The sequence below is a fragment of the Hipposideros armiger genome, unplaced genomic scaffold (assembly GCF_001890085.2).
Source record: "Hipposideros armiger isolate ML-2016 unplaced genomic scaffold, ASM189008v1 scaffold_356, whole genome shotgun sequence".
In the NCBI taxonomy this organism is placed as follows: Eukaryota; Metazoa; Chordata; class Mammalia; order Chiroptera; family Hipposideridae; genus Hipposideros; species Hipposideros armiger.
This window is the reverse complement of record NW_017731706.1, coordinates 2,311-17,591: the sequence shown is the minus strand read 5'-3', so window position 1 is coordinate 17,591 and position 15,281 is coordinate 2,311. Positions and strand designations below refer to the sequence as shown.

The 15,281-nt window shown below is 42.8% G+C and overlaps 1 protein-coding gene across 1 annotated transcript in view; it reads right to left on the bottom strand.

The window, feature by feature from the left end:
• Window positions 1-11,430, bottom strand: part of SVIL (supervillin) — a 35,880-nt gene extending 24,450 nt beyond the window's left edge. The window contains exons 1-7 of the mRNA XM_019661639.1: window positions 11,256-11,430; window positions 7,654-7,743; window positions 7,476-7,562; window positions 5,979-6,156; window positions 3,102-3,274; window positions 1,321-1,476; window positions 42-178 (exon numbers count right to left, since the gene is read on the bottom strand). Coding sequence (XP_019517184.1) covers window positions 42-178; window positions 1,321-1,476; window positions 3,102-3,274; window positions 5,979-6,156; window positions 7,476-7,562; window positions 7,654-7,743; window positions 11,256-11,376 — 942 coding nt within the window. The 5' untranslated portion in view covers window positions 11,377-11,430. The remainder of the gene's footprint in view (window positions 1-41; window positions 179-1,320; window positions 1,477-3,101; window positions 3,275-5,978; window positions 6,157-7,475; window positions 7,563-7,653; window positions 7,744-11,255) is intronic.
• Between the last annotated feature and the right edge of the window lie 3,851 nt (window positions 11,431-15,281).

Here is a 15,281-nt window from a genome sequence, read left to right as displayed (position 1 = left end):
GAGACGCTTAACGAAACCGTTTTTAAATTCCAGATACCAACCTTCGCCTTTTCTATGACATTTGCGAACTCTCCTACCCACAGGAAGCAGTAATGGGGCGAGAGGAGGAGGAAGCAGTCCCCGCTGTTGAGCGACGAAGCTCGAGGTTCAACCAGTCTTGTCTGCACATGTCTTCTTCCTGAACACAAGGCAAAGGGTCACCATCTTCCCAGAGAGGACCCCTCTCCCAGGCACCGGAAGGACCAGGAAGTGCCCCCATTTGAAGCATCCCTTTTAATTCTAAAGCGTCTCACCTACTAATACTAGTTCCCAGGACGCAGCATGGCAGAGGGGTTTAGAATGACAGCATTATGGATTGTTTCCTTCAGTGCTTTCCCAAATGCTGCCGGGGTCTTAGGACCACCACTGGTGTCCTATTACAGCGTGTGTGTGGGTTAGCTGAGGCCCCCTCCTCCAGGAAAGACAGCACACGTGCTCCTTTCCCCTCCTTCACTCATCTCCTAGTCTCCCTCTCTCCACTCTTACCTGCTACATTTAATAACCAGGCCAGCATGCCACAGGCGAGGGTGCGCTGTCTAATAGCATCTGCTTCCCCAGGAGTTTTCACTCTAAACCACAGGGGAGTTTTGAGCGGAATCAGCCTGGAGGCAAGCACTGCCTCAGAGAGGCAACTGCTATAGAATAATCATCAGGAGAAGAACAGATGGAATATCCTCTCTGTCGGTGAGGGTTTCCAGTGTGATTGGGCCTTGCAGAGGCAGCAGTCTGTCCTCACAGCCCAGAGCTGAGTCTCCTTGGCCATGGATAGCAAGGGTGCTGGAGTGGAATCCGGGTCCACTTCCTTTGCCTCTGCTTGCCCGGGGTTTCTTGTCCAAGAGTGCTCCTAGCTCCCTCTGGCCTACACTGCCTCTTGTTTACCTCAATGAGGAGAACTGCGTGGAGACACAACCACGATGACAATTTAGGGGGCATCTGGTAACTGCATGGCTGTGTGTGGGGCAGGGGCCACAGGGGAAGGGGAGTCAGCCGCCAAAGCTGAGCTTCTGGAATGGGAGGGGCCAGGGTTCAAACCAGCTCTGCCACTCAACAGCTGCTGTGAGCTCAGGCACATTACTGACCCTGGCTCTAAGCCTCAGTGGGTGCAATACCTCAGGGATTTTGTGAAGCTTAGGAGGGAGCTGAGCGCCTGGCACACGGAAGGTTCTCAAAAAGCATGTGTTCCTTTCCCCTGACAGGCAATTCTGGGCAGTCACAACTCCTGATGTTACCAGATGAAAACCTCTGGTCAACGTGTAACTCCTCTCTGCGGTGCTTAAATACCTTTAATCTGCAACAGCATCAGCTTCTTGTAGGGCACCGCGCTATTGTTCGAATTCTGTTCCGTCAGGTTGACGCTCCGCAGGCTGACGTTGCTGAAGTTTTCTTTGCTGGCTAAACCTGCCAGAGTGACTTCCGAGAAGTTGGAGTTGGAGGACACTGGGGGGTGGAAGAAGGAAACACAACTCAGGGGGAAGCAAGATGTTCAGATAGAATGACAGTGTTTACAATCAGAAATTATTCACAACTGACTCTCCTTTTCTTTGAAAGTTAGTCCTGAGGGTCAGGTTTGATTACCTATGCAGGTCAGTGCTTAACTGCTGTATCCAGAATTAAACTCCGTATTGAGAGTTAAACTGACGGCTGATGAGTGTCACACCTTACCACGTAGAGACAAGAATTGAGTGACACTGTGGTCCACCGACATTAGTATAAAGTCAGAAGCTGGGCTCATTTATTGCAACTTCAGTGGAAGCTGTTATCATTCCTAACAATGTTTAGATGTTGAAAATGCATTCCCAAGGGCCACTGTTAGATGGCTTTCATCAAACGTCTTTATTTTCCTACCCAAAGCAGAAAAGCAGGCACTCTAAAAGGGACGGTTTTGCTCTAATCTTTTTCTGGAGGAAAAATGAACAAGTAGCTGATTTCCTGGGATCTTCTGCTCTCAGACTTAAGATTGTATCCAGCAATTACAAGATGCTGAGTTTTCACTGTGGACCAACAAATGTATATATCAGTCACCCCGAAGCCGTCCTCTGCATTCCCCCAAAAGTGGAGATAAAGGACCTAAAACTTGTGCCAGCAAACTTTTATTTCTTCAACTCATTGTTTAAAAAAAAATGTGTATGCTGGAGAGAAATTCATAAAATTATTTTGCTATGATTAGTTTCTACTCCTGAAGAAATATAACACACCTTGACAATTCATATGGCATAGTAATTCGGGAATATATTTTCTTAGTAAACCAGCTACATTGAAAAGACTCAACCACTTTATCTAAATAAAATATTTCTAAGGAAAACTTTAAGAAATAGGTTTATGAGTGCTACAGTAAAATAAAAATTATAGGGAGAATATTCAAAACAGCAAGTTTACGCAGGCAATTATCTCCACCATGGAAACCAGTGTTTCAAACTATGGGACCCCAACTTTCTGGGCAGACAGAAGCAGAGCAGCTTCGTCTAAAGCGAGACAGAGAGAGCCTGAGCCTGCCTCCTCTCCCTCCTTTCATTGCTCCCACCCCAAGTCCCCCCACTCACCTAACCCACATCCCATCTTCCAGGAGCCTGAGGGTCCCATCAAAAACAATTTGCAAAGCGCTGGTTTATGCATTAATTAATAATACAGAAATCTAGGATTAGGCTGAGCAGTGATTTGGGACATTTTCCCATGAGAAATCAAATGATTTCCTCTTGAATGAGATTAAGTGGAGAATGACTGTGTTTGGGCCCTACAGAGATGAAGACGGGTTGAATTACAAAGCCCAGGCACATCCTTTTCCCATCTCTTGAAAGAAAAGGCAGCGAAACAGGATAATTTGAATTCACCAAGTGAAAAGATGCTCAATGCTGTTAAGAATCTCTGTGAAAAGCCTTTAAATTCCAGGCAGGTTTTCTGCTCGGGTGTGTACGTGTGTGTGCACACTTACTCCTCATTCTTATTTCATGAGTGTCTTATGAGCACCGCGATTGGCGTTTGCAAGGCAGAAAAAGGAGATAGTTAAAATCACCGCATCCCCAGCTCCCAAGCACATGAGCAGGGTGGTGCTTGCAAATACTCACTCTTTTCTACTTTCATCCGCTTTGACTCCATGAAGGCCACGTTTAGTCTCTGCTCAGTATATTCCTGAAGGAGGTCTTCTCTGGCTGCCAGCATTTTCAGGGGGTTTTTGGAAGCCTGTACCCGGCGCTTGGGCCTAACTGCGCGCTTGTGCTCAGCCACCGAAGATGTCAACCTGAGGAACAAAGCAGAGCTGCAGCCTCGGTCTGTAATGTCACCCACTCCTGATTTATCGGCAAGTCTCTGACCTGAAGCAATGGGCTCCACAATTTCATTATAATTTTATGACTCTTTCTTCAGACTTGCCACTCCCCTGACATGGAGTCACAGAATTTTGGGGATGGAAGGGAAATTCAAGGAGAGAGTCATTTAGTTCAAGAGCCCAGCCAATCCCAGAAACCCCCGCTCAGCCAACCCTGTGGTCTTTGCCACACAGGCAGCTCACTCCACTGCAGGTAACTCTGAAGGATAGGAAGTTCTTCCTTAACTTATCACACCCATGCACCCGTCCTGATTCTCCTGCTGGAATAATACACGTCTACTTCTCCTACCACTACAAGTCCTTCAAGAATTTATTGCCAGTCATTGCTTCTCCATTTTATCCTCTTTCCTCCAGAGGTAACCTTCTCTTTACACAATAATTTTTCAGTTCCTTCACCAACTTCGCCTATAACTAGCCTCCTCTCAACCCATTACTACCTCTGAAACCTTTATTTTGAAGAATATATTGAAATAAAATAGGCTCACCAAACCAACTATACCTGCCACACACTCACATAATTCTCTATAGGGCAGAAGACCAGACGTGGGTGAACCCAGTCACATGATTTCCCAACAGATTCCAACTGCTGCTGTCAACTTCTAACTGAACAGGTCTCTGTGCCTGAAAGCCTTTTTTTATATATAATATTGTCCTGTGTGTGTGTGTGTGTGTGTGTGTGTGTGTGTGTGTAAACATACATATATTTAAATCATATATAATGATTTCAACAATGACATTTGGGTTAGGAGAAGATTAAGAAATGGTTAAATAACCATATATGCAAATAAATACCCAAAATATTATTTAAACATGGGAAAAGGCAAATTGTTCATTTTTTAAGGTACCAAATTGTAAAAAAAAAATAACAAATCTGTTGAAACATGCAAAGAATGTATCAAGAGTGGTTTTAGGAGCAATTTGTGATAGCTACACAGACTTCAGGAAGAGGCTGTCACTCTGATAAATTTGTAGGAAACACATAAATGGGATTGATAGCTGTGGGTTTGGCTTGCCCAGCATAGCATTCTCCCTGCTTCTGGTAAGAGCAGCTTGACTCTCCTTTGGGAGGCCTGCCTCACTCCACTCCCAGCCCCGAAGTCTGGGTCAGGAGGGGATCCAGAGACCATGTCTGGCCAATCAGCATCTTTCGTCCCCTTGGCCATAGTGATTGCTCTATGGATGGACTCAGGCCCAAGAAAATCAAGCCTGGGACTGCTGCTGGAACTGCTGGAGAGAGAAGCTGCCTGTGCTGGGGTGGCTAAGTAGGTAGCTAAAAATCCAGAGTGGGGGGTGGTCATCTCTCACCACCTGGTGACGCCACTTGGTGACAGATGAGAGTGATTGAGAGTGAAGCCAGTCCAAAGGAAAACAGGCAAAAGCGAGACCACATTCTAAGGCACCTCCAGACCCTGAGTTCATGCCTACACTTTTCGATGGTTGAGCCTGTAAATCCCCCACACCTTTTTTTTGCTAATGTCATTTTGACTTGGATTTTTTTCTGCCACTTGCAACTGAAGGAATCTTAATACCATAATCATTTTCCTTATGTGGTTTCGTCATGTTCCTGTGTCAAGAGAGACCCCTCGGACATCACTGAGAAAACCCTCAGATCTACTGACTTGATAAATTACAGTAAGTTAAGTAACATGCTTTATTGATTTTCTGGTCAGTTGCATTAATTTGAGCCTACGTAATCCAAATATTTTTTAAAGTCATGAGTAAGGATTCAAAATGTCAAATAAAAAGAGAGGTATAGAAATCTCTGCTAAATGATTTTAGTCTAAAAAAACCTGCAAAACAATATTGGAGTTCTGTGAAAAATCCAGTGACAGTTTTAGGAACAGGACAAACATCTGTGGCCCATGCTGTGTATGCAAGACTTTCTGCCTGAATGCACATCTGTTGTGGGGCACACATGTTTTATCTACCCCTCAGCACTGTGTGTCTGGCTCAGAGAGTACAGTAGTCCCCTCTAATCCACGGTTTCACTGTCCATGGTTTCAGTTACCTGCGGTCAACCATGGCCCAAGAATATGAAATGGAAAATTCCAGCAATAAACAACTCATAAATTTTAAATTGTGCACTGTTCTGAGTAGCATAATGAAATTTCCTGCTGTCCCGTTTAGTCCTGCCTGGGATCTGAATCATCCCTTTGTCTAGGGGTTCCACACTGTATATGTTCCCTGCCTGTTAGTAGCTGTCTTGGTTATCAGAGTGGCTGTCACAGTATCACAGTGCTTGTGTTCCAGGAACCTTTATTTTACTTAATAATGGCCCCAAAGTTCAAGAGTTGTGATGCTAGCAATTTGCATATGCGAGAGAGAAGCCATAAAGTGCTTCCTTTAAATGACAAGGTATGTATGCATAGGAAAAAACATAATATATATATATATATATATATATATATATATATAGGGCTCAGTAATACCCACAGTTTCAGGCATCCAATGGGGGTCTTAGAACTTATACCCCGTGGATAAGGGGGGATTACTGTAATTATTTAGCTGTAACGAAGTTCTATCACAGGAGATAGAAGATCCTCATCCAAGTACTGGGTGGAGGCCAATGAAGGCATCTGTTCTCGGTGGGTGAAAGATAGAAATTGCAATAACTCACTTGGGGGCATACGGATCGAAAATAACATCGAAGTCTTCGTCCAGCTCCACGGGGCTCCTCGGCATGGTACAGTCCATACTGCGGTAAAATTTGGCAAAGGTTTCATCATCGTCTAACTTCATCACCTCCTTAACAGATTTGCCAGTGACGGTGAGTACAGTTTCTTGCATCCCACCAACTATCAACAAACAAGCAAATAAATGACATAAATTTGTGTAAAAAACATGACTCCAACTGCACCTCACAATACCTTAAAAATTATTTCCCCCCTGAGTTCCAGGAGTGGAGAAAACATAATAGTGATATCCAGGGTCTTTTGGATGCTTCCTAGGCTTTCCTTGACTTCTCATGAGAGGACTTCCTGTCTGAACAAAGCTTGCACCATGATGTGGTAGGAGACAGGGAGGCTGGCCTTGCTGCATGCAAGCCCACTCAGCATTTCTGGACTTGTTCCTTTCGCTACTGGAGGCAGAACTGGCCTCAACCTCATTCTAGATCAGGGGTGGGCAAAATCCTTGTAGCAAACGGCCATGTAGTAAATATTTTAGGCTTTGCAATGGAGGCTCTATGGCTTGTTGTAACTGCTCAACTCTGTTGCTGTAGTGCAAAAGTGACGACTCTGACAATACCTTAACAAACGGGCATAACCATGTTCCAATAACACTTTACAAAAACAGGTGGATTAGGCCCCTGGGCTAGATCACTGTTATAATACAGTATGTAACAAACTGAACTGTGTGCATTCTTTGCTTTACCAGATTAGTTATTCTATTACACTTTTATATTTCTGGTTTAAAGAGGTTGTATTATTCCCAACCTATTAGGGATCACTGTCAATGATAGGGACTCCTAAAGCTTAGTATTTGATGAGTTTCAAGTACTGAAAATTTTTTATTAAGAGTTGAGGCTGTTGCTGCATATTATTATTTTATTTTGTATACTTCATTGACTTTTGTATTGAAATATTTACTTTAACATTTATTTACCACAATTTTCTTTTAGTAATCACTTGTGCTTGATTATAAGCTATAACATCAGCTGCCACTTTATTGGAAATTGACATAAGCAATTTAAAGTTCATCAGGCCCAAGATCATGCTGATTTTATATAATAATCTGCTTTCAGTGTTAAAAGCAAAATTAAACCATGATCCTGATTGGATGACATCCCAAAGATCTAGATTTAGGAACAAATGTGAGTGGGTATCCCAAATTTGGTACATTATCAAGAAAATCAGAGCTTGGTAATACAATCAGACTTGACCAGTACCTTCATTTTAAACAGATAACAACAAAGATAATGCTTACAGTATGAATCGGTGCAGTCCCATAGAAAAGGCACAATTTAGCTGAGGAGAAAAGCCGTTACAATTGGAATTTAGAGATTTTGAGAGAGGAGCAGGCTCTTTTTAGGCTTCCTTAGCTACGCAATAAAATACGAATCACACTGTGCTACAAGCACATAAACCAAAGCTTCCCTCTAGTTTCTGGCAGTTACCTTTATTATTCAGCCTTCTTAGAAAGGTTTCCAGCCTATCCAACTTCAGGTCCGATTCTAACTGCATATCCGGTCTGGCTTCAATGTCTAGGCAAGTAGAAACCATCAGTGAGAGAGTGCCATTAAGAACTCTTCCAATCATAGTGCCACTGGCATATGGGGCACCTTGGTGACTTACCTTCCAGGGGTTTGGAAACCGGCGTTGTGCCCCTTGTTTTACTGCAAATAGGGGACGCTACTGGGGTTATGGCAGTAGGTGATGCCAAACCTGTGGAACAAACAAGGGAGCTAGTTAGTACCTGAGGATCACTTCTGGAAATTCCCCGGACACTGCTGGATCTCTCTTAGCCCCTACTGTGGATTTTACAACATATAGAATTTCTACACATGCATGCACGCACACACACATGTACATCTGGCAGGTACCATGACCTGTAGGACAACTGCAAATGTAGATAGAGTTTGATCGTTTCGAAGGACTATAGTAGCTTGCTAAGCTGTTCTTCCAAAATGAACAATGAGGACATGTGGAAAAAGATGTCCAGAACACGTAAACGAGGAAGACTACAACAGGCAATCAGAATACACTGGAACAAATGGAGCTGTGAGTGCTGAAGGCCTTTGGGGTGGTGGACAGAGTTGAAGAGAACGTATATTTGCACCCTCTCCCACAGAGGCAGTGGAGGATGGGCTGTGTGACACTGGCTGGCAAGTAGCCCCCAGCACTTGAGTTTCCCTCCAGGCTGAGGTGAGGGCAGGACAGCCTGGCCTTTGGGGGCATCCCTCAGAGGAGTGTGGCTCTATTGAGCAATAACCCAAGGACGTGGTGGTAACCTTTTAAAACATAGACACAGAAGAGCATATGTTCAAATTCATTTGTGATTGGTAGAAGGGTGTATCCATTTCAGGTACGACCGGGAACCAGCGATATGCGTTCACATATATTTATCAAGAAGCAGAGTGTGGAATCTTTAAAGGGAGACATGGTAAGGGCCATATGAAAGAGAAAGAAAGGAATTCCAGCATCAAGAAGGTATCTACCTGGCTGGAACAAGAAACCTTAATTAAATCAAAGATGAATAGTTTTTTTCCTAACCTAAGTAGAAGGGATTAGAATGGGAAGTCATTAGTATTTGCAAAGGACAAAATGAGATGCTAATGTTCTCTGTATTCACAACGTTCTCTGTAGTAAATGTGAAATCCTTAGATGGCAAACACCCCTCAATGAACAACAGCAGGACAAGACGTAAATCAGTATCACATGCTCTTCTTTCTGTGAACTGGAGGAGGATGTATTATTATAGCATGAACATTTAAAGGAAAAATACTGAAATATACTTCAAAGTTTTAGGTGATATTCTAGAAGTACAACTCAATACGTGCATATATTTGCTTGATGATGTCAATAACATTTAAAAATGTATTTCAGTTACCGACCTGCAAAGGGTTTCTATCAGTGAGAAGGTAAACTTCCTTGAAAGATAATAAAGAAAGGTAAAATTTGGTATCACAGGCTGGGACAGTAAATCGTTGCTGACTAAAGGATGCACAAGAGACATGGAAAGGTTTAGTAGCACAGAGGTCATTCACTCTGAAGCTAATAAACAGGCCTGACTCAGAAGGCAACCAGGAAACCGGGTAGTCTGTACTGTCAGGGCGCCCCCTGCTGCCCATTGAGGCAGCAGCACGCTGGAGAGCTCCTGGCAGTGGGCGGTCTCTTTCCCAGCTAGGGACAAGGATTTTTCTGCAACGGTGGAAGGCATATGGATTTAAATTACACAATGTTAAAACAAAACAAAGCACTCCTCTTTCCAATGAATTCTACATGCAATAATCAGTTACCCACTCTCTTCGGGATCATTTTCACATCATTCGTAGTCAAAGGAGTACTTTTCTTCCAGGAGAATACTAGAATACCACAGAAACCTTGTGGAGTATTAATTGTTACAGAGACTCTAGGAATGTCAAAAAGGGAGAAAATCCTAATGAGGTTAGGGGAGACAGAATTTTCTGGGGTGAGGGAATGAAAAGCAGGGTACAGCGTGCCTCTTGGCAATTCTCTGATATGCAGTAACTCGCGGCTGCGAAATGTGCCATTGTAACCAGATGAGATGGGACAATCGGTGGCTGCAGTGGAGGGAGCTCTTTTAGTCTGTGGCGAGTGTACATTGGATGCCATATTACTGCAAATCAAAAAGCTCATGACTCAAGTGAAACACATAGCCCATTACATGGTAACAAATATTAGAAAAAGAGGGTGTATTTTTTTTCATTAGATGAAAAGTATAAGAAAATTATGTCTTGAGCAAGCCATATAGCACCTGTTTCATTCAGGTTTTATTACGAAGATCCCTGATTTATTCATGAAAATGTGAGAGTAAACTCATCCACTAAGGGACAGGAACTTCTTGGACCTTGCTCTCCAAACCTGCATGGGAGCAAACCTCCTTCCTCTGACATTGCTGTGGACAAGGGCAGTCGGATTTGATGGTAAGGGCCCGCTTACAAATAAATTGTGACTTTTAAGATGGAAGAGGAAAAAGAAACCAAAATAAAATGTCATCAGGATAAAAGCCCAGGCTAGAGGTTGGGAGATCTGAGCTCTGGTTCAAGTGCTCAGCTTGAGTTCTTCTTAACTAATGTGGGTCTTAAGGATCTGAGGTTTTTGACACAGGGCTGGGGCTCATGTTAAAGGGGTTTAACATGATTATACAGTTTTGTGATTTGGTGAAGAAAATACTCAAATGCTACCTCATTCTGTTAGAGTATATTATCTGCTGTTACCTTTAGACAATTCCAAGCTTAGTTAAGCATTTGGTAGGGTGGGTCTTCCATCAAGATTTGAGCTAATCACAATTCAGGGGTTTTCCCTCCCTCCCTCCCTTCTGCAAATATGCTGTGTGAGGCTGCAGTGAGGCAGGCACTATTTAGGACGAGGTTTTGAGAAAAGGGAAAGATAAGCCTAGAAAGCTGATGATGAGTTAACCTTAAGTGAATGTGAAAACATGTATCACTAAGTTAGGCAATTTGCTTTTAAATAATGTGTATATATGTGACAAAGAGACCCCACGTTCTAACCATTTCCTACAGGATATGGAGGCTCAAAGGTCTCTGGTGACTTTATTAACTATGTGCTTCCTCCATTTCATAAATCTTTGGATAAAGACTTCAAATCCGTTCCAAGAGCTCAGATGGAGAAATGGCCATCTGCAGGGAAATTTCACTTGCTTGTAATTGGATATATCTTATAAACATCTATTAAAAAATACCTGGAAATCAGGCTTTCTAAGCCAGAGAACTCTGGTTTGATGGAAAGGGACCTAGGAATTAGCCTACAAGGGAGAAGCGATAAACTCCATCTTCACTGAGAAAGGCTAATTTGGGTTAACTGATTGCCAGATGGCAAGAAAATGGAAATAATTTTAAAGTAATTATGGGAAAGGACTAAGATTTGTTAGCAGATTTGCAATTGCTTTTGAAACCTGAGCTCAATTTCCAAAGGGCTAAGTTTTGAAATGTGACTAATTGAATTACGCTTCTTACACTGAAGATGATGTTATGTATAAAAAATTTTCAATAGGATTATCTCAAAAAACCCTACCCCAAAACCATTCACACAATTTCAATGAGATCAAAAATGAAAAAAAAGAGCATGGTGTGATTGTTTTAACCAAGCTGTCATACGCTACCCTCCATGGGCGATGTAGCGTGCATGCACATATGTACACACATGTAGACACACACACGCACACACACATGCACGCATGCTCGCACACTGACCTTTCTTCACCATTCTCCCGGCCACCGTGAACTGTGTGGAGTCATTAGCTGCTCCTTTGCCTTTTGTCTTCCAGGCTTCCTCTCTCACCGTGATGAGGTGCTTCCTCTCTTCAATAGTCATTTGGTTCTCTCGACTTTCTGTGACCCGCTGTTTTTAACATGTACAAAGGAGAAAATAAGAGAGGGAAATGAGAGAGTTGTGAATTTTAGCTTGCAGCATGTCATGAGCTGAAAAAAAAAAAGGCATAAAAGAGTACTACACTGTCCCAAACTGGGCATAACTATTCTATCTGAAATAGGCTTGGCTGCCCTATTTCCAGCTTGAGTTAGAGATCACCATCAACAGTACTGAAGGTTTACATTACAATTTAGCAGGTTTTTTTTTTCTTTTCACTCATTTGTTTGGAACACTGGAACATCAGAATGATAATTTGTAAAAATAAACAAAAATAGACTGCCTTCGTGAAATGAACCTTCCTAGTGTTTTAAAGTTGCTCTGTTTTTACCTGTCTGGTTAAATTCAGTTGATGAGGAAATTTTATAAATATACATATCACAAAGAACACAATCAATCTAGAAAACGTTATCCTCTAAGTTTACAAGGAACAGGGGCAACTCCAAAGTAGGGACTGCTGATTAGGCATAAGGTGTACTATGAGGTTTTCTGGAACTCGACATGCTTTTTCCTAGAGCAACTATGTTATATGAGCACTTAGGTAACCAGGTGCATGGATGAGAACTTTAGGTCATAATACATCTGACATTGAGGATGAACGGTGTTCTAGCTATAACGTACCTATATACCATTTTTACCTAAAAAAAAAAAAATGTTTTCAAAAGTTTCTAATTGGGGTTCTGGAAATCCCTGCCTCGTCACTTTCTAAGCCATCGGTGCCACTCCTTTGGCTGAAGAGGAAGATGCTGGAGTGGACTCGAGGGAAACCAGGACAGAACTGGACCAGGGTGAGGGGGCTGCGGTGAGAGGCTGAGGAGCCAGAAGGAGGCAGAGGAGAGAGCTCAAAGCCCTTGGGGCCAGCACGGAGGAGGTGCATGGCCAAGGGAAAGAACATGGATGACGGCAGCAGGGTGAAGGTGGGCGGGAAGTCCTCCAATGTCAGCGGGGACAGACTTTGCTTCCCCTGCTTCCTCACTCGACCGCCCCTTTCACTATAAAACCCCTCTGGGGTGGGAGGCATGGGTCAGGACAAGCAGCAGGGGAGAGGGGCAGGAGCTGTGGGAGCCAGTGTGGAGGCAGGAAGAGAGGAGAGCATCCTCCCAGGGCAGAGAGAGCTTCCCTAGGCTGTCGACCTCAAGGTGGTTCCAGGAAGGGGCTCTAACCATGGCAGTGGCCTCCTTCCTGGGTTTGTGCTTTTGTTTTCACCTCAGGATCTTCTTAGACTGAGGATGCCATTTCTGCTGAGGCATTTGCTTTCAAACTATAGCTGAACTCTTCTTAATTACTTCTGGCAGTTTTCCCAGCTCCTCTTCCCTCACAGGAATTTTTCCTTGAATAAGAAGTCAACACAGATCCAAGGGATGGTCAGGCCTTCCACTGACACAGTGCGGGGACCAGGAGAGCCCTGAGGGGAACTACATCCTAGGGCTGGTGATTCTTCCTTCATGACTCCATCCACTACGGCAGATTAGCTTCCCTTAACTGACCAATAGGAAATAACTTCCGGGTTCATGGAGGAAGATAGAAGAGATGAGCACAGGTCTCTTCCTTGAGGCCCTGAAATGATGGAGGGTAATAGAGGAGAGGCATCTTTCCTTCCTTTGCAGCCGTGTAAAACCATGTCTGCACTGGCAAAAGTTGGCTTAAGCCATGGATATGGACCTCTCCATCATCTAGTTTATGAATCTTGATTTTGCAGAATTCTTCTGCAGAGCAATCATAGCAAGAACTGGTTCTGAGATCCTTGGTCATCTAAATTAGGTTAAAAACTTTTTTCTAAAGAGACATGGCAACTAAATGCAATGCGTGATCCTGGCTCAGATCCTAGATGGAGTGGGGGTGCGGCTAAAAGGGACATTATTGGGGGGTGATTGACAATTGAAATATAATTTTGTATTAAACATTGTATCAATATTAAATTTCCTTATCTTGATCACTATATTGTGGTTATGGAAGTCTGCTATAGATTGAATGTTTGTGGTGCTCTCCCCCTTCCCCCGCCCCCCCAAATTCATAGGCTGAAAACTAATCTCTTACTTAACATGATGGGATGAGGAGGTTATAGAAAAGTAACTTTCTGAATCACATACCCTTATTAAATAAACCATGAGATTGGCTTGCCAGGAAGACCTCATCAAAATTCATGGAAGAGAATCAGCTTTCTTTGAAAATGAAGTTTCAGGAGTGAATTTTAATCAAATTAATATGGCACTTGGATTACAATATTTTGAGAAAACATATAAAGTGCCAAGAAAGTTTGCCTCTCCAGGGGTCCAGGCACCCCAGCTCTGCAGCAAACTCAGTATCACATCTGCAAAGTCCTGGGTGTGGGGGTGGGTGTGGTTACTGACTCAGAGGAATGGTATTCCCGAATCAGCAGTTCCATTTTCCAAAACTCTAGCGTTCCCCTAGAGCCCCTGGGAAACTGTGACAGCTCCCAGTCCTGGAATGATACAGCTGTTTTAGATTTTAAGGCTTCCAGTAATTTGCCAGACCTGTGTTAAGAAGGTGCATTCTTTCGTTCCCCTCTAAATGACAACATTACACATAAATGTTTGTGCTTCTGTGGAGGTTTCATCTTAACTTTGCTGCTTAGTGGGTTGATTTAGGGCCCACAAATTCCCACTACCTCACCTTACATGGCTCTAGAATGGGGTAAGGAATGTATAGCTTGTCTATGTACTAGAGAATCTAATTAAAATGTATATCCCAAGTTGCTATTAAATTATAGAACTCAAAATTTGAAAACGAGTAAGATAGACATAGACATCTTTGTCTATGTCATTTACTTTCCTTTTTTTTTTTATCTTAAAACTTCATTGTTGTTCTGATCTTCCCTTCTAAGTTTTTCTTTCCTTGTTTAGAGAAGGACATAATACATATTGTAATAGTATTGTGCCATTTTCCAGGTTTATCCAGGTTTAGCCGATGATGTTTAGTACTGACTGGAATAGTAAGAGAGAGTTGTCAGAATATAAATAGAAGTCCTACCCTATCTATCCTTCTATTCTTTCAAGTATAGATTCCATGAATATGGTGTGGAGAGATGGAGAGGGAGAGGGGAGGGAAATTGTGTGTGTGTGTGTGTGTGTGTGTGTGTGTGTGTGTGTGTGTGTGTGTGTAGAAGGCTGTGAAACAACTGGAAAGGGAGGAGGGTGGTTGGGATGACCAGAGACTTGTCAGAACACAGCTTAAAGCTGTGCAAAGGATCAATCTGCAAGAGTGTTTTCAGGCTGCTTACATTGTTGACCCTTGAACAACACAGGTTTGACCTGCATGGGTCCACTTAGATGTGGATTTTTTTTCGATAAATACTGTAAATGTATTTTCTCTTCCTTATGATTTTCTTAATAGTATTTTCTTTTCTCTAGTTTATTGTAAGAATACATTTAACATACAAAATGTATGTTAAACACGTGTTTATTTTATCCATAAGGCTTCTGGTCAGTAGTAGGCTATCAGTAGTTACACGCAGATTTTTGACTGCACGGGGGTGGGGGTTCAGTGCTCCTAACCCCGACATTGTTCATGGGTTAACTAGACTGAAGAATCATAGCGCAGATTTTACTAAATGTTTCTGACACAGGGAGGTGATACAAGGGAGAGAAGAACTAACCTGTATTACCAGGATTAGTGCAGACTCAGGGTAACACTCTCCCACAACTGAAGAGCTTTGTGGATAGAAAACATTGTGATCTAGCTTTACATAGCACATTATAAAAGCACATGTGAAGTAACAGGAATAAGGCAAAGTGACAATCAAGTGCTTCTCAGTTTTCAAAAATGCTACCACCGCTTAGAATTCTGTACACTGTTAGAGAAATTTAGCTTTGTCCCTGCCTTAAGTGAGC